Genomic DNA, 19,920 nt, shown 5'->3' with positions numbered 1-19,920 from the left:
TGTGGGGCTCGATCCCAGGACACTGAGATCATGACCCGAGCCAAAGGCAGCGGCTTAATCCACTGAGCCACCCAGGCGCCCCTTATTGGAACTCTTGAAGACGGAATATGATCATGTTGGCTGTAAACAGACTTGTCTGACCTGGGTTAAAGTAACTGTTTTGCTTTAGGCTGTGCTGATCTAGTCAAATCCAGTAGTAGAGGGTCCAGCATGAGTGATAAAGGCAGATAATGCAGGTTTGAATCAGTGTTCACCTGTACAGGCCCAGTGTGCCTTGTAGCATTTATAAACACCTGTTTTGATTACTGTATTTACTTTTAAAATTCCAAACTGAGTTCAGTAAGGCTTCTCACTGAACTTGTGGAGATACCATTCCTTTTTTTTTTTTCAACGTTCCAAAGATACTTTAAAAAATTTTTTTATTTATTAGAGAGAGAGAGAGAGAAAAGAGCATGTGCGCGTGCATGAGAGGGGAGAAGGTTAGAGGGAGAACCAGACTCCCCATGGAGCTGGGAGGCAGATGGGGGACTTGATCTCCGGACTCTGGGATCATGACCTGAGCCGAAGGCAGTTGCTTAACTAACTGAGCCACCCAGGTGCTCCTGGAGATACCGTTCCTTACCATGAACACCCACACACAAATGGGGGTGGGGGCTAATCCTTTTAGCAAGGTCACAGTGATCTTCTATACAAGATCCCTCTGGATTAGGTACCCCAAATATTTCAAGGCCTGAGATTTCATAAGTATTGTATTACCTATTAAATAGATTTTGATTGGGGCGCCTGGGTGGCTCAGTGGGTTAAGCCGCTGCCTTCGGCTCGGGTCATGATCTCAGGGTCCTGGGATCGAGTCCCACATGGGGCTCTCTGCTCGGCGGGGAGCCTGCTTCCTCCTCTCTCTCTCTGCCTGCCTCTCTTGCTTACTTGTGATCTCTCTCTGTCAAATAAATAAATAAATCTTAAAAAAAAAAAATAAATAGATTTTGATTATCATAATTATTTTGGGTCCTCAAACATAGGGTAATTGCTAAGAATTTTGACTAAAAGAAATCTCTTTCAAACAATACTGTTTTTTTTTTAAGACTTTGATGCCACGAGGTTTTATTATTAATGTGTTTATTTTTAAAAATTTTATTTATTAGTGTATGCATGTGAGAGAGCACAAGTTGGGGTGGGGGCAGAGGGAGAGGGAGAAGTAGACTCCCTGCTGAGCAGAAACAAAGCTCCTGCCAAGACCTTGGGATTATGACCTGAGCGGAAGGCAGACACTTAACCAACTGAGCCACAGAGGCGCCCCATCAATGCCCTTTTTATTTTACTTAAGATTTTATTTATGGGGTGCCTAGGTGGCTCAGTGGGTTAAAGCCTCTGACTTCGGCTCACGTCATGATCCCAGAGTCCTGGGATTGAGCCCCACATCAGGCTCTCTGCTCCGCAGGGAGCCTGCTTCCTCCTCTATCTCTGCCCGCCTCTCTGCCTACTTGTGATCTCTATCTGTCAAATAAATAAATAAAAACTTAAAAAAAAAAAGATTTTATTTATTCATTTGATAGCACAAGCAAGGGGAGTGTCAGGCAAACGTGATAACCACTGTACTATGAAAACAAAGGGAGTGGAAGAGGGAGAAGCAGACTCCCGCTGAGCAGGAAACTACCCCCCCCCCCCCCCCCCCCCATGCAGGGTTGATCCCACCTGACCCAAAGGCTGACACTTAACTGATTGAGCCACCCAGGTACTCCTCTATCAATGCCCTTTTATTTATTTATTTTTTTTTTTTTAAGATTTTATTTATTTATTTGTCAGGCATAGAGGGAGAGCGAGCGAGTGAGCACAGGCAGACAGAGGCAGAGGGAGAAGCAGGCTCCCTGCCGAGCAAGGAGCCAGATGTGGAACTCGATCCCAGGACCCTGGGATCATGACCTGAGCCGAAGGCAGCTGCTTAACCAACTGAGCCACCCAGGCGTCCCTATCAATGCCCTTTTAAAGAAAAATGTATAAAACACATAACAAAACTTACTCATCTTAACCATTTTTAATTGGACAGTTCAGTAGTGTTAAGTATGTTCACATTATTTTAAAACAAATCCTAACTCACTCTTGTACACCTGTGTGTACGTTAGATTTATGATATCTTTGTGGTATGTGGAGAAGTGGGAATTGTTTCCAGATTGTTAAACTCTAGAAAGTACTTGGACTATCTCAGGAGGCTTAAAATACCAACAGGTTGTCATTCATTCACAAATGTTTTTTTGTTTTTTTTTTAAGATTTTATTTATTTGACAGAAAGAAATCACAAGTAGGCAGAGAGGCAGGCAGAGAGAGAGATGGGGGAGGAAGCGGGCTCCCTGCAGAGCAGAGAGCCCGATGCGGGGCTCGATCCTAGGACCCTGGGATCATGACCTGAGCCGAAGGCAGAGGCTTTAACCCACTGAGCCACCCAGCCGCCCCTTCACAAATGTTTATTGAACACCCCCTTTAGGGGCAGTCGTTCCATGTTCTGGTGTTATGGTGATTTAAAAAATAAGATCTCAGGGGCGCCTGGGTAGATCCGTAAGTTAAGCCTCTCTGCCTTCTGCTCGGGTCATGATCTCAGGGTTCTGGGATGGAGCCCCACATCGGGCTCTTTGCTCAGCAGGGAGCCTGCTCCCCCCACCCCCCGCCTCTTTGCCTACTTGGGATCTCTCTCTGTCAAATAAATAAAATCTTAAAAAAAAAAAAAAAAAAAAAAAGATCTCCGTACTCATGAAGCTTACCTTAAGTGGGAGAATTAATAAACACAGTGAATTAGGGACTCCTGGGTGGTTCAGTCAGTTAAGCATCTGGCTCTTGATTTTGGCTCAAGTCATCATCTCAGGGTCATGAGATAGAGCCCAGCTTAGGGTTCCAAGCTCAGCTCAGAGTCAGCTTGAGATTCTCTTCTTTCCCTCTGCCCCCTACCCCTGCATGTGCACTCTTTCTTCTGAAATAAAGTCTTTTTTTAAAAAATAAAAACAGTGATGAATAACCTAGAGATTATTGGTATTTTTAAAAATCATCTTCCTTTTTTTATTCATCATTTCTTTCAGATAGAGCCCTTATGAAATGAAACAACCAGAGAGTTTGATTAGCTGTAGTATTTGTATTCACATGGGTGTATTTTACATCTTCCACTAAAGGTCGTACTTCATTGCGGGTCTAAAAACCAAACCAAACAAACAAAAATACCCACTTCATTTATGAGTCCAAATTGGATCACTGTCCTTAGGCCCCAGAAGACTTCAGTGGACTTTATTCTCTGATTGTAGCCGGAGAAGCCTTTTTTTTTTTTTTAAGATTTTATTTATTTATTAGACAGAGATTACAAGTAGACAGAGAGGCAGGGAGAAAGAGAGAGAGGAGGAAGCAGGCTCCCCATGGAGGAGAGAGCCTGATGTGGGGCTCGATCCCAGGACCCTGGGATCATGACCTGAGCCAAAGGCAAAGGCTTTAACCCACTGAGCCACCCAGGTGCCCCCAGAGAAGCCTTTTAACAACTATCTTGCCATATAGTCAAATAAAATAATTAAAATCTTAAAAAAAAAAAGTTTAGTAGGAGGAAGTGCAGGATACCCTAGGTGCACATTGGTGAGAAGTTCAGAAGAGATTTTCCAAAGGAGGTGATAGTTAAGCAAGCTGAATCCCAAGAAGTTAGCCAGGTGAAGGGAGGGAGAAGAGTATTCCAAGTGGAAGGAGCAGCATATTTGAAATCTTGGAAATGAGGAAGAGAGTGGTGAACTCAAGGAACAGAAAAACTGAAATAAGTTTAGTAGGACAGGAACCAAGAGTCTGAAGAGTGGCAAATGGTGAAGATAATGTTTCATATGATGTTGGCCAGGTGAGCATTGACCAGAACATATACCTTCTAAAATCTTTGTGCTTTATCATAAAGTGGCGGGGGGGGGGGGAGTGTGAAACATGATGAAACAGGCATTTTTATTTTTATTTTTATTTTTTTTGAAGATTTGATTTATATGAGAGAGAGAGAGAACACATGAGCCGCAGATAGGGGCAGAGGGAGAGGGGGAAACAGATTACCTGCTGAGAAGGAAGCCCAATGCAGGACTCCATTGCAGGACTTTGGGATCATGACTTGGGCAAAAGGCAGATACTTAACAGACTGAGCAACACCCCCCCCCCCCCCGCAAGGGGGCCAATTTGTTTTTTTTTTTTTTTTCCTAAGATTTTATTTATTTTAGTTATTTGGCAGAGAGAGAGATCACAAGTAGAGAGGCAGGCAGAGAGAGGGAAGGAAGCCGGCTTCCTACCAAGCAGAGAGCCCGATGCGGCTTGATCCCAGGACCCTGGGATCATGACCTGAGCCGAAGGCAGAGGCTTAATCCACTGAGCCACACAGGCACCCCTGAAACAGGCATTTTAAAGGATCTTTCTGGTTGTAGTGTAGAGTTGATTAGAAAGGAAACAAGGCTGAGGGCAGGGAGACACATTTGGAAGCTGTTGTAATAATTTTGTTGAGAGATGGTGGTAGCAAAGACTAGGAGACTAGGATAGTGGTTATGAAGGTGGAGAAATGTAGACAAATTAAAGAACTATCAGGAGAGAGAATTGATAGCACTTGGATGTTGATTGGGTGGGAGGACTGAGGTACAAGGAAGGGTCAAAGTCAGATATTGGTACTAATCCTCAAGGTAGAAATCAAAGTGGGCAGAGGGGAAGTGATTAGCAGTTCATTACTTATTTTTTTTATAAAGATGTTATTTATTTGACAGAATGTGAGAAAGAGAACACAAGCAGGGGGAGTTGGAGAGGGAGACACAGGCTTCCCACCGAGCAGGGAGCCGGGTGTGGTGCTCTATCCCAGGACCCTAGGATCTTGACCTGAGCCCAAGGCAGACTCCTAACAACGGAGCCACCGGGCTCCCCTAGCGGTTCATTACTGAGTGTGTTGGATTTAGATTGCTGTGAGTAGGCTGTCTAAAAAAGAGCAGTCCAGGAGGCAGAGGAAGAAGAGGGTGGTCTGGAAGGAGGACAAGGAAGTCCTGGAAGCAAAGGGAAGAGATTGTTCTTGTTCAAGAAGGGAGGGTTGACCAGCATATCAAGAGATGCTGAAAGATTGATTAAGGCCAAGGTTTAAGGGCTAGGAGTTTATTGCCATTTTATGAGAGTGATTCCAGGGAAGTGGAGGGGGTAGAAGTCAGATTGAAGTATTTTGAGAGTAGGAGGTAAGAAAGTTGAAAAGTGTGGAGCACCTGGCTGACTCAGTAGAGCATGCGACTCTTGATCTTGGACTTGTGAGTTTGAGCTCCATGTTGTGTGTAGAGATTACTTAAAATTAAAAACTTAAAAATCTTAAAAGAAAGTTTAAAAGGTAAATATAGATTCGTTTAATTATAGATGGAGAAGAGGAAAAGAAGATGCAGGCTGAAAGGAGTATGAGGTAAAGGAGGATATATATTCAGTCCTCCCTTCCCCATAGACTCCACATTCCTCGAGAGTAGGATAATGTTCTGTAATATTGAATATTGTGTCTGGTCCATTTGCCAGAGTGAATTCGTACTGTAGGTTATTACCTTATATATCTCATTTGTCTTTGTACAGAGTGCCTGGCACATAACATGCATTCAATAAGCAATTGATTGTTAAATGAATCAGAAAAGATATATGTATTTTTTTGTTATAGTTAGAAATAAAATAACCTTTCCTTCTTCCTTCTAGATTAAGCATATGATGGCTTTTATTGAACAAGAAGCCAATGAGAAAGCAGAGGAAATTGATGCGAAGGTAAGATTCCATTTTCTAGGTTTAGGAAGTTCTCAAAATTCCACAAAGCCTTGCTTTGCTAAGCGGTAGTGGTCGACACTACCACTTTGCTTTGCTAAGCGGTAATTAGTAAAATTGCTTAACAACACATAGCATGGGACTGCTAAGAATGTGTCATGTCTTTAATGTTAAAAATAAATTTTCCTGGGCAACCTTCTTCGGTCCCCTCCCTCTTTGGGAACTTTGTACTATTGCTCAATAAACTTAGAAAATAAATAAATTAAAGAAATATATAAATTTTCCTTTCTAAACATTCTGATTGCCAACAAGTGTCCTGAAATTTTATGGTAGGGAGTAGAAAGTAATGGACAGATTTTCTCATGGAATGTGGAATCCAGACATTTAGCATTTGTGACTAATTATCATAGTTGATTAGGGGAGGTTATAGCATTATTTATTTATTTATTTATTTTTCCCTAAAGATTTTATTTATTTATTTGACAGACAGACATCACAAGTAGGCAGAGAGGCAGGCAGAGAGAGAGAGAGAGAGAGGGAAGCAGGCTTCCTGCGGAGCAGGGAGCCCGATGCGGGGCTCGATCCCAGGACCCTGAGATCATGACCCGAGCCGAAGGCAGCAGCCCAAACCCCTGAGCCACCCAGGCGCCCCAGGTTATAGTATTTTTATGTTGTTATTCTTCTTTTTAATTAATTTGTTGAAAAAAAAAAAGGTTTGGAAGTGTATGAGGTATAAAATGAGAGCCCCTGTCCATTACAAAGGTGATACTTGGTCTACATTTTGAAATTTTATAAATATTTCCAGTTGTACTTTGTTTATACAGAGTATATCAAGTGTTCTTTTCCCTAGGTATAATCATAATGGGCCAGAATATATTGTTTAATGCATTATTTTCATTATCTGTATTTTTTAACTCAACTTTGTTTCTTCCTTCCTTCCTCCCTTCCTTCCTCTCTCTCTCTTTCTTTCTTTCTTTGTTCCTTTCAACATTTCTTTATTTGAGAGAGTGAGAGCAAGTGTGAGCAAGGGGAGAGGCAGATGGGGAGGGAGAAGCATACCCCCTGCTAAGCAGGGAGCCTGCTGCGGGACTTGATCCCAGGGCCCTGAGATCATAACTCAGCTGAATGCAGACTGACTGAGCTACCCAGGCACCCCTTTGTTTTTTTATTTTATTTTATTTTTTTTTAAGATTTCATTTATTTGACAGAGACCATGAGAGAGGGACCATAAGCAGGGGGAGTGGGAGAGGGAAAGCAGGCCTCCCGCAGAGCATAGACCCTGATGTGGGCCTCGATCCCAGGATCCTGGCATCATGACCTGAGCCGAAGGCAGACGCTTAATGACTGAGCTACCCAGGTGCCCCTAGGCGCCCCTTTATTATCTTCTTTATACATTCTACTGTAGTTACATTTCTTACTTATCAGTACAGCCTTGTGTGTGCTTGGTATTCTAGGACTAAAATTCTGTGAGATTTTGAACTGTTTAAGTAATTTATCATTTAAGGGGGTGCCTGGCTGGCTCCGTCGGTAAAAGTATGCAACTTTTGATCTCAGGGTTGGAAGTTTGAGCCCCATGTTTGGTGTAGAGATTTCCTCTCTCCCTAACCTCCCTCTCCTTCCTTCCTTTCTTCCTCTCTTTCCTTCAAGAGACAAATACTTTTTTAATTAATTAACTAATTGATTAATTAATTTGACAGAGATCACAAGTAGGCAGAGAAGCAGGCAGAGAGAGAGGAGGAAGCAGGCTCCCTGCTGAGCAGAGAGCCCGATGCGGGGCTCAATCCCAGGACCCCGGGATCATGACCTGAGCTGAAGGCCTCGATGCGGGGCTCGATCCCAGTACCCCGAGATCATGATCTGAGCCAAAGGCAGAGGCTTTAACCCACTGAGCCACCCAGGCGCCCCAATACTTTTATTTTTAAAACAAACTAACTAAAGAACTGTGAAGCTAAATGACTGGCCTGGGTCATACAGCTGGTACTTGCAGAGATCCCTAACCCAGCACTTCCTAGTTAGGCTGATACCTGAGTTATAATCTATTAATGGCATCCAAAAGCCTTTGTAGCTTAACTTTTTCTTCTTTTTTTTTTTTTTTAAATAAAAATGAAGGCCATCAGGTGAGAGTAGGGAAGCAAGAACTTCATAGTTCCCTCAATGACCTTAGAAGACAAGGAAAAGAGAGAAAAGTCATTTTTAAAAACCTACACTGAGGGGTGTGTGGGTGGCTCAGTGGGTTAAGCCCCTGCCTTTGGCTCAGGTCATGATCTCAGGGTCCTGGGGTCGAGCCCCGCATCTGGCTCTCTGCTCAGCAGGAAGCCTGCTTCCCTTCCTCTCTCTCTGCCTGCCTCTCTGCCTACTTGTGATCTCTATCAAATGAATAAATAAAATCTTTAAAAAAAAAAAAAAACTACACTGAGGGGGCATCTGGGTGGCTAAGTGTCTGCTTTTGGCTCGGGTTGTGGTCTCAGGGTCCTGGAATTGAGCCCCACATCGGCGGGTTCCCTGCTCAGAGGGGAGCCTGCTTCTTCCTCTCCCCCTGCTTGTTGTGTGCTCACTCTCTCAAGTGAGTAAAATCTTAAAAATATATACGTAAATTAAAAAAAAAAAAACCAAACCTGTGCTGACAAGCCACCGTTGTCTTGAAGATGGTGCCCTGGGAAGCAGGTGGTGCTGCTGGTGCCAAGTGGGACAGAACGAGGTTGGTGTCTAATGAGGTGTGGGAGTAGGGTCCTGTGTCCTGGCAGGTGCTGCAGGAGTGACATTGCTTTCAAGCTCCTCTCTTTGTGTTGTATCCAGAGGAGCCATCAGGTACACGGTGGCCCCCCAGGAGCAGGTCAAAGGCATTCTAGCAGCTCAGACAAAGGCTGCCGGGGTTGTGGAAATGAGCGCTGTCGTCAGTACTATCTACATTTGCCCCCAAGAACTCTGAGGGTGCTGGCACAGCATGCCCCCATTCACAGTGCTCCTGAGCTCCAGCATAAAGATTATTTAAAAAGAAAATCTTCAAAAAAAGTGTCATTTAAGGAAGAAAAGACTATTTTGTTTACCACTACTATATAACAGCTGTTAGAGTATTGTTTTATCTTGGGATACTTGAATGGCTTAGTCAGTTAAGCATCTGCTTTGGGCTCAGGTCATGATCCCAGTGTCCTGGAATCGAGCCCTGCACAGGCTCCCTACCCAGGGGGGAGTCTTCTCCCTCTGTCTGCCATTCCCCCTGCTTGTGCTCTTCTCATTCTCTCTCACTCTTTTGGCCACTAAGTAAATTAAAAAAAAAAAATAGTCTTATCTAGTATAACACAATCATCTTTATTTCCCATAATAGGTATAGAAAAAGCTGTTAGGCGTTTCTTTTCATTTATTTATTTGAGAGAGAGAGCACCAAAGGGGGAGATACAGAGGGAGAGAGAGAAGCAGACTCCCTGCCGAATAGAGAGCTCAATGTGGGGCTTGATTCCAAAACCCTAAGATCATGACCTGAGCCGAAGTCAGTCAGACGCTTAACTGACTGAACCACCCAGGCACCCCAGGCATTTCTTTCAGAACGTGAAATCTCGAGTACCAGTGCCAGCCATTAAACATTCAAGTTTCTAGCTAACTTTCCAAAATCATTTCATACTACTTAAAAACCATATACATCTGATACACTGGTAGGATCACCTTTTTAAAAAAAAAATAACCACTCTTTCCAGCAGTAGTCAGCTGTCCAGATAGACCATTCCTGTGATGGTGTTACACTGCCGGCAGAGGGCTGTCCTGTTGTCTTCCTCCAATGGCCTTTGGTCACTCTTCTGGTGGTGCCTGCTGCTGGTGCAAGGCAGAACTGTACGGAGTGTGTGTTGAGTGTTCACTCTGACTGCTTAGTTCTAGTCTGAGAGCAGACACAGTATGCTTTTCTCTGTGCCTTCTACTTAAATGGCTTTTCCCGTCTCTTTGAGTATTTCCCTTTAATTCTACAATATTTCACACTTTGCTATCCTAAGTATATTCTCCCTCCAAAAAACTTAGGGTACCTGGTGGTTTAGCTGGCTAAGTGACTGCTTTAGGTTCAGGTCATGATCCTGGAGTTCCGGGATCGAGTCCCACATCAGGCTCTCAGCTCCATGAGTCTGCTTCTCCCTCTGACCGTCTCCCCTCTCATGCTCTCTCTCTCTCTCACTTTCTCCCTCAGATAAATAAATAAAATCTTAAAAAAAAAATAGTTATAGGGGTGCCTGGGTGGCTCAGTCGTTAAGTATCTGCCTTCAGCTCAGGTCATGATCCCAGGGGCCTGGGGTCAAGCCCCGCATCAAGCTCCTTGCTCTGTGGAAAGCCTGTTTCTCCCTCTCCCACTCCCCCTGCTTGTGTTTCCTCTCTAGCTGTCTCCTCTCTCTGTCAATAAGTAAAATCTTAAAAAAACAAAAAACAAACTTCGTTGTAAGCTAGTTTGTCTATTAAAATGGTATTTTGTTTAATGTAAACTTCTTTGTAAAGTATATTCTAGGTTGTCAGTCAAAGTCTATGTTTAGCTGTCAAAGTCTATGTTTAGTATATTTAATAATATTTAATAAGATTTTAATATATTTAATAATTAGAATTTTTCTTACTGAGTGCCCAAAAATGTTGGATGTTTAACCTTCATTTATATTTATATAAAGTAAAAGCCATCCTTACTGCATTCTGGCGGAGTATTAAGGATTTTGAACATGGTGACTAGTCAGGGGGCACTTTGGGCTAATACTCTAGGTTTTCTGGCTTTTTTCTGTAGCACATTTGGTGCCATCATCGAGAAAACAAGAGTTGCAGAAGATGACTTTTTAACACAGTAACAGCTGGCACCGTGACAGGCATGTTGTATGTATGTGCAGGTGGTGTTCGAGGGGTAGTGTGAGGGGCTCTAGCAGGACTAATGCTTACTCGCTTCTGCACATTGTATAACTGGGAGCACATGAAAGGCTCCTTGCTCTAACAGTCACTCTGAAGATTTTGACAACTTATGAATGGAGGACACTTCAGTAGCCACCCAGTTTATTTATACGTCAGCCTGAGTATTCTTTCTTCCTACAATTAGTTTGAAAAATTGGAGATTCCAGTTTGCTGTGATAAAGCAAACTGGGGGTGCCTGGCTGGCTGGCTCAGTCAGTAGAGCGTGTGACTGTTGATCTCAGGGTCATGAGTTTCTGCCTCATGTTGAACATAGAGCTACTTTAAAAAAAAAAAAAAGATTCATTGATGGTTGACCAGGACTGGCACTCCTTCCAGCCATTGAGTTAAAGCCCAAACCCTCTGGTAGCTGAGTAATGTGGTTCTCCCCTACCCTACCCTCAAAACTGGAAAACCACTTACTCTCAGTATTCAGGTCAGTAGTTTTTTCTTACTCTATCACCACATTTGTTTATTTAATGCACTGAAACTGTAATGTTGCTTTGTATTCCCAGTAAAATAGAAAAAAAATTAAAAATTAAAAAATTTAGAGTAACTGTTCAATATACATAAAACAAACAACTTAATTTATATAACTTAAGTTTTTAAAAGGACTGTTAGATTTATCTTACTTATTTGTCCTATGAGGAAAGAATACTGATTTATTTATATATTTTTAAAGGGAGGTAGGGTGGGAGAGGCAGAAGGAGAGACAGAATCCCAAGCTGATTGTACGCCCAGCCTAGAGCCCAACATGGGACTCAGTCTTACAACCCTGAGATCATGACCTGAGCTGAAAGTAAGAGCGAGACATTTAGCCAACCCAGGCACCCGAAGAATACTATTGTAATTCTTTTACTTCATAAGGGCGCACTAAGACTGAGATTACTTGACCATTTTTTTTTTTTTTAAAGATTTATTTATTTGTCAGAGAGAGAGCGAGCGAGAGCGAGCACAGGCAGACACAGTGGAAGGCAGAGTCAGAGGGAGAAGCAGGCTCCCCGCGGAGCAAGGAGCCCGATGTGGGACGCTGGGATCATGACCTGAGCCGAAGGCAGCTGCTTAACCAACTGAGCCACCCAGGCGTCCCACTTGACCATTTTTTTAAAGGCAGTAATCCAGATCTTCTAAACTCTAAATTCTGTAGTCAAATGGATTAAATTTAGAATACGTAATGATTTTTTTCTTTCTTTCTTTTTTTTTTTTTTAAGATTTTATTTATTTGACAGGGACAAGGCAAGAGAGGGAACACAAGCAGGGGGAGTGGGAGAGGGGGAAGCAGGCTTCCCACAGAGCAGGGAGCCCCATTGGGGCTCTATCCCAAGACCCTGGGATCCTAACCTGAGCAGAAGGCAGATGCTTAATGACTGAGCCACTCAGGTGTCCCTAGGATTTGTAATGATTTTTTTCACATACAGAATCTTCTATTTGAATATATCCTTTGTAACTCTGTGGGTACTATTAGCTTATTTATTTATTTATTTATTTATTTATTTATTTATTAAGTAAGCTCCGCACCCAGCTTGGGGCTTAAACTCATGACCCTGAGATCAAGAGTGGTATGCTCTACCAACTAAGCCAGCCAGGCGCCCCGGGTACTATTATCCTAGGTCAGATTTTTGGTTTTCTCGTTCATCATTTATGACGAAAATCACTGGTTACCCCTTTTGAGTAAATTAGAAATTTTGAAGACAAGTTAAATAAGCTTACTATTTTTTTTAATCTTTTCTTTAAAGATTTTATTTATTTATTTGACAGATGGAGATTTACAAGTAGGCAGAGAGGCAGGCAGAGAGAGAGGGGAAGCAGACTCCCTGCTGAGCAGAGAGCCTGATGTGGGGGCTCGATCCCAGGACCCTGAGATCATGACCTGAGCTGAAGGCAGAGTCTTTAACCCACTGAGCCACCCAGGCTCCCCAAGCTTACTATTTTTTTTTTTAAGGTTTTATTTATTTATTTGACAGAGAGAATCACAAGTAGGCAGGGAGGCAGGCAGAGAGAGAGGGGAAGCAGACTCCCTGCGGAGCAGAGAGCCTGATGCGGAGCTCGATCCTAGGACCTTGAGATCATGACCTGAGCCAAAGGCAGAGGCTTAACCCACTGAGCCACCCAGGTGCCCCAAGTTTACTATTTTTTGATACGGAACACAGTGCTGCTGGTTACCAGCTGCTTAAAATAAAACTCAAAAATCCAGTGTAGTGATTGGAACAATTAACAATTGTTTCCTTGATAGGCTGAGGAAGAGTTCAACATTGAGAAAGGTCGTCTTGTGCAAACCCAAAGACTGAAGATTATGGAATACTACGAGAAGAAAGAAAAGCAGATTGAGCAGCAGAAGAAAATGTAAGTAGATCCTGGTCACAGTATTAGGTAAGGAAGCTTTAAAAAGTCAGTGGGACAAGAGGACAGAGCAGGTGCTTTGGAGTCAGGCAGGTATGGGCTCAAGTCTTTTTTTTTTTTTAATATATTTATTTATTTGACAGCGGGAGGGATTACAGTTAGGAAGAGAGGCAGACAGAGATAGGGGGAAAGCAGGCTCCCTGCTGGGCAGGGAACCCGATATGGGGCTCGATCCCAGGACCCTGAGATCATGACCTGAGCTGAAGGCAGAGGCTTAGCCCACTGAGCCACCCAGGTGCCCTGGGCTCAAGTCTTAATTGGACCACTTAATATACTTGTATGACCTTGAGCAAGTTGAGTAATTTCTTTTTCTTAATTTATGAAAATGGAAGCATCGCAGGATTATTGAAAGAAAGTTGCAATAACTGATATGAAAGTGCTTGCCACTTGGTAAGCTCTCAATAAGTATTTCGAAAATAAGTTGATAGAATCTACTACATGTATTTCAGGGGGGTTCTCTAGGGTATATACAAAGAGAAGTATTTGTACATATAAAGGAAGCTGTATATTTCTTTCTCTGCAGTTTTTTTTTTTTCTTATGCTCTACTGATAACTATTTTTCCATACCTTTTGCAGTCAGATGTCTAATTTGATGAATCAAGCAAGGCTCAAAGTCCTCAGAGCAAGAGATGACCTTATTACAGTGAGTAATTTGCCCCATTATAAGATTATAAAATGTTTATTCAATTACTTATTACAGAGAATTCACTAGTTAGCGTGAACTAATTAAGGAGTTGAATGATTTTTAGAGAGAAAACATTTGGTCAGCAAATCATTATACTAGGTATGGTAATAAATACAAAGTGAAGGGCATCTGGGTGGCTCAGTCGTTTGAGCGTCCAACTCTTGATTTTGGCTCAGTCCATGGTTTTCAGGGTCATGAGATTGAGTCCTAAGTTGGGCTCTGCCCTTAGCAAGAAGTCTTGGAATTCTCTCTCCCTCTGCCCTACCACCGTACACATGAGCACGAGTGCTCTCTTGCTCTCCTTTTCTCTCTAATAAGTAATCTTTGTTCAGAAGGTTAAAAAAAAAAGGCTCCTGGGTGCTCAGTCATTAAGCGTCTGCCTTCGGCTCAGGTCCCGATCCCGGGGTCCTGGGATCGAGCCCCACATAGGCTCCCTGCTTGGCAGGAAGCCTGCTTCTTCCTCTCCCACTCCCCTTGCTGTGTTCCCTCTTTTGCTGTGTCTGCCTCTGTCAAATAAATAAATAAAATCTTAAAAAAAAAGAAAACAGGGCACCTGGGTGGGCTCAAGCCCCTGCCTTCAGCTCAGGTCATGATCCCGGGGTCCTGGGATTGAGCCCCACATCGGGCTCTCTGCTCAGCAGGGAGCCTGCTTCCCTTCCTCTCTCTCTGCCTGCCTCTCTGCCTACTTGTGATCTCTGTCAAATAAATAAATAAAAATCTTAAAAAAACCCAAAAACAAAAAAAACCAAAAAACAAAGTGAATAAGTTATTGCCATGTCTTCAAGGACCCTCTGATCCAACAGAGCATAGACTCTTCTAACTCAAACAGCAAATGGTGGGTGGACAATATAGTATTGTGAGGGTTATAGGGACTAATAAAATTAGAAAGGTAGGATGGAATTAAGATAGGGCCATGAGTGCAAGGCTAAAGAGCTTCACTTGTTTTCAGTAAAAACTATTGAAGTTTTTATTTTATAAGAATTACCATAAATAGGGTTCATGGTATGAGTATGTAGGCTGAATTTAAGAGGGAAGAGGTTAGACACAGAAGAACCATTTGGGAAGTGTTGTCTTCTAAGGAAGAAGACAGAAACCTACAGAAACATACCATTTAGTTGAGAAAGTTTGAAGGTATTCACTTTAGCCTGGCTGGCTTAGTGGATAGAACATAAAGGCATTTGAATTATATTTTAGGAAAAGCAGGATGCTTGCTGTTTTCACCATTCTTCATTGTTACAGTGGAGGCCCTAGATTCCTTTAAGATGGAGAAATAAGAATTATATGCAAATTGCAAAGGAATAAAGAATTATTTTTTGATTTTTTACAGATACAATTTCCCACACATAAGAACCAACATCTGAAAAACAGAACTAGTAATTTGTTCAAAATGGTGACTGGTGGTATGCTTGTGTGGCTCAGTTGGTTAAATATCTGCCTTTGGCTCAGATCATGATCCCAGGATCCTGGGATTGAGCTCCACATTGGACTCCTTGCTCAGTGGGAAGCCTACTTCTCCCTTTCCCTCTGCCTGCTGCTCCCCCTGCTTGTGTGCGCTCTCTCTCTCTCTCTCTCTCTCTGTCAAATACATAAATAAAATCTTTGAAAAAAAACCCCAAAATGGTGACTGGCAACAAAGAGACTATATAGAAATTGAGTTTTTCTGGATACCAATAATAACCAAATAGCATGTAAAATTAAAAATAGATCTTTTATAATGGTTACAAAATGATTAAATTATTATGAATAAATATTTATAAATAAGACCTATATGAAAAAGCTATAAAATTAGAAGTATAAAACTAATAAATGAGAAGCATACCATTTCCTTAGAAGATTAAAGAAACACTAGTATTATAAGCTGTCAATTCTTTTTTTTTTTTTTTTTAAGATTTTATTTATTTACTTGACACAGGAAAGAGATCACAAGTAGGCAGAGAGGCAGGCAGAGACAGAAAGGAGGAAGGAAGCAGGCTCTCCATGGAGCAGAAAGTCCGACGTGGGGCTCCATCCCAGGACCTCGGGATCATGACCTGAGCCGAAGGCAGAGGCTTTAACCCACTGAGCCACCCAGCCGCCCCTAAGCTGTCAATTCTTAAGAGATGAATCTGGCGTGGCAGCAGCGAGAATGAACTTGGTGTGTCAGTGTTGACACATTTTGCAGGGAGACTTTCCACACATTGACTAATGATTGACTTCTCCTCTTCCAAGTCCAGTGCTAAATACTGAATTTTGGACCTGACGAACTAGGAGAATGGTGGTTCTGTTAATAAAATGGGAAGTTAGGAGGATAGACTCCTAACTTGGACTTCCTTTAAGAGGCCTACAGTTGTAAATGTCTGTCAGGATGGAGAGTAAAGGCCTGAAATTCAGGACAACAGAGATCACTGCTTATCATAATTCATAATACTTCATATTGGAATGCTTTGATCTCAGGATCCTGGAAGGCTGAGATCCCTGTTAGGCTCCTTGCTCAGGGGTGAGACTGTCTCTCTCTCTACCACCCCCCCCCCCCCCAGTTTTTGCATGCAGAGTCTCTCAAATAAAAATTTTTTTTTTTTTTTTTTTAAGTTATTATTTATTTATTTGTCAGAGAGAGAGAGAGAGCGCACACACAAGCAGGGGGAGCGGCAGGCAGAGGGAGAAGCAGACTCCCTGCTTAACAGGGAGCCCAGTACGGGACTTGATCCCAGGACCCAGAGATCATGACCTGAGCAGAAGGCAGACGCTCAAACAACTAAGCCATCCAGGTGTCCTATAAATAAAAATCTTCAAAAAAAAAGTTAAAAATATAAGTTATTGGGGTGCCTGGGTGGCTCAGTGGATTAAGTCTCTGCCTTCGGCTCAGGTCATGGTCTCAGGATCCTGGGATCGAGCCCCACATAGGGCTCTCTGCTCAGCAGGAGCCTGTTTCCCCTTCTCTCTCTCTGCCTGCTTCTCTGCCTACTTGTGAATTCTGTCTGTCAAATAAATAAATAAAATCTTTAAAAAAAAATATATAAGTTATCTTCCCACGTGGGAATGAATAGTTCATCCTTTATAAAATACAAAAGGAGGACTGGACAGCTTTTTGTGGAAATGTTGACTACAAAATATCTCAGGACTGTTACCTAGGTCTTCCTAAAATGTTGAGTTTCAGTAATCAGTGGTTGATTTCCTTCCACGGGATTCAGATTTCTTTAGCAACCTGATTGATTGACATAGTTTATAAGTTGCGCTTAGAATAATAACCACCTTTCTGGTAGAAGAACTCGGGCGTAAGAGTGTTTCAGCTTTGGGGTGCCTGGGTGGCTCAGTCAGTTAAGCATCTGACTCTTAACTTCAGGTCAGGTCATGATCTCAGGATCATGAAATTAAGCCCGGTGTGGGGCTCTGCACTGGGCATGGAACCTGCTTGGGATTCTCTCTTCCTTTTCCTTTGCCCCTTCCCCCTCCCTCTCGGGGAGGGGGCGGTAATCTTTCAGCTTTGCCATGTTAGTTTGAGTAAATTATTGTTTCTGACCCTCAGTTTCCTCTTTGGTATGTATTCATTATGATACTTGGTTCAGAGGGCTGGGTTTTTTGTTTCTTTTTTTTATAGTGTTATAATTATTTAAAAATCAAATTTATTTTTGGGCTTCATGCTTGGCATGGAGCCTACTTAAAAAAATTTTTTTTACACGAGTATTATACGCACAGTTTTAAGAATCAGATCCTTAAAGGTTTATGCCAACAAATGTCAGTTTATTGGCCTAATTGAAACACAGCTCTTAGGAGGATTGAATGCGAGAACGCATTTAATTCCTCTAGCTTAACACTGGCATATGGTGTTTATTTAAGAAGTGTTACTTCCCTTTCCCCACCTCATCTCCTCCAGGTGGTAACCCTTCTTTTAATAGGTCTCGATAGTTGAAATACTCTCCTGGCCTCTTGGTGCCTTTGCTCAGAAAGTCCCTGGACCATAAGTTGCATTTTTGATAAATGCCCAGAGTCAAAAATGACAACTGTGACAACTACTGGGTAGATGTTTGTACAATTCAAGAGTTTAGAGACCTATAACTTAAACATCTCAGCATTTCTCAAGATAAACCCCACCGGTTACAGTACATATTGTTTAAAGTTATCATTTGACCAGTTAATAGGTTTTGCATTTGCTTTATTTTTATGCTGCCTTGTTTTTTTTTTTTTAAAGATTTTATTTATTTATTTGACAGAGAGAGATCACAAGTAGGCAGAGAGGCAGGCAGAGAGAGAGAGAGGAGGAAGCAGGCTCCCTACTGAGCAGAGAGCCCGATATGGGACTCTTGATCCCAGGACCCTGAGATCATGACCCGAGCTGAAGGCAGCGGCTTAACCCACTGAGCCACCCAGGAGCCCCTAGTGATTATTTAAAAGTGGAAAAGATTTTGAGAAATGTCATCTCTAATGTACTATAGAAATGCTTTTGATATTATATTCTCTAATGGTATACTTGTCTCAGATGGCAAAAGGTTTTGTTTTTTTAAAGATTTTCTTTATTTGAAAGAGTGAGAGAGAGCATGAGAGGGGAGAAGGTCAGAGGGAGAAGCATACTCCCCATGGAGCTGGGAGGAGGATGTGGGACTTGATTCCAGTCTGGGTGGGACTCAGACTTATAACCCTGAAATCCAGTTGCATGCTCTACCGGCTGAGCCATTCAGGTGCCCTTGACCTGATTTTTTCACCTACATAGTTATATTTCATTTTATTATATTTTACTATTATTATTTTAAAAGATTTTATTTAAGAAAGCATGCACGCACAAGCAGAGGGGAGGGGCAGAGAGAGAAGGAGTCCCAATGTGGGACTCGATCCCAGGCCCCTGGGATCATGACCTGTGCAGATGCTTAACCAACTGACTCATCCAGGTGCCCCTATATTTTATTATTTTTCTAACTTTTTTTAAAGTAATGGGCGCCTGGGTGGCTCAGTGGGTTAAGCCGCTGCCTTCGGCTCAGGTCATGATCTCAGGGTCCTGGGATCGAGGCCCACATCGGGCTCTCTGCTCAGCGGGGAGCCTGCTTCCCTCTCTCTCTCTCTGCCTGCCTCTCTGTCTACTTGTGATCTCTCTCTGTCAAAAAAAAAAAAAAAAAAAAAAAAAAAAAAATCTAAAGTAAGATTTATGCCCATTGTGAAACTTGAACTTAAGATACCAAGATTAAGAGTCACATACTCATACTGGCTGAGCCTGCCAGGCGCCCTATTTTTTTTTAGCTCTTAAAAAATTTAATTTAGGGGCGCCTTGGTGGCTCAGTGGGTTAAAGCCTCTGCCTTCGGCTCAGGTCATGATCTCGGGGTCCTGGGATCGAGCCCCTCATCAGGCTCTCTGCTCTGCTCTGTTCTGCTCGGCGGGGGGCCGAGATTTCTGAGATTTGTCTGTCAAATAAAATCTTTAAAAAAAATTAATTTAAAATTTTTATTGGGGTGATCTGTGTGGCTAGTCAGTTAAGCATCTGCCTTCAGTTCAGGTCATAATCCCGGGATCTGGGATCTAGCCCTGCATGGGGCTCCCTGCTTAGCAGGGAGTTTGCTTCTCCCTCTCCTTTGCCCATCCCCCAGCTTGTGCACACCCACACATGCACTCTCTCTCAAATAAATAAATAAAATCTTTAAAAAAAATTTTTTTTTTGTTAAATGTACTCTTGTAAGCTGCTTTATGTCCTTTTTTTAAAAATAAAAATTATTTATTTATTTGACAGAGATCACAAGTAGGCAGAAAGGCAGACAGAGAGAGAGGATGAGAACTGGTGACATCAGGCTTTTGCTCAGCAGGGAGTCTCTACCTGCTGTTCCCCCGCTTGTGCTCGCTCTCTCTCACACACAAATAGATAAATAATCTTTAAAAAAATTTATTTTTAAGTAATCTCTACATCCAGTCTGGCATTCAAATGCATAACCTTGTCAGGAGTCACACGCTCCACCGGCTGAGCCAGTCAAATGCCCCAGAAAGGTTGGAACTTCTTATATGGACAGCACACAGGTCACAGGTAGAGCTGTGGGTATGGCTGAGATCACCAAGGTTGTGGATTTCACATTACAGGGCCAAGTAAACAAACTGAGAAGCCATGTATGTCTCTATGTGTACACACACATACATAGGTATTTCTTTTAAATTAAGTATGCTTAATTTAAATTTAATTAATTAAATTAATTTAAATTAAGTAAGCATGGGGCTTGAACCCCCA

At 42.4% G+C, this 19,920-nt stretch overlaps 1 protein-coding gene across 1 annotated transcript in view; it reads left to right on the top strand.

Moving 5' to 3' along the window:
* ATP6V1E1 (ATPase H+ transporting V1 subunit E1) overlaps nt 1–19,920 on the top strand; it is a 48,447-nt gene that overhangs the window by 11,971 nt on the left and 16,556 nt on the right. The window contains exons 4-6 of the mRNA XM_059404552.1: nt 5,692–5,757; nt 12,890–12,999; nt 13,633–13,699. Of these exons, the coding sequence (XP_059260535.1) occupies nt 5,692–5,757; nt 12,890–12,999; nt 13,633–13,699 (243 nt within the window). The remainder of the gene's footprint in view (nt 1–5,691; nt 5,758–12,889; nt 13,000–13,632; nt 13,700–19,920) is intronic.

This window comes from Mustela nigripes, chromosome 6 (assembly GCF_022355385.1).
Source record: "Mustela nigripes isolate SB6536 chromosome 6, MUSNIG.SB6536, whole genome shotgun sequence".
Lineage (NCBI taxonomy): Eukaryota > Metazoa > Chordata > Mammalia > Carnivora > Mustelidae > Mustela > Mustela nigripes.
The sequence above is the reverse complement of the archived record's forward strand: the minus strand, read 5'-3'. Positions and strand labels throughout refer to the sequence as shown.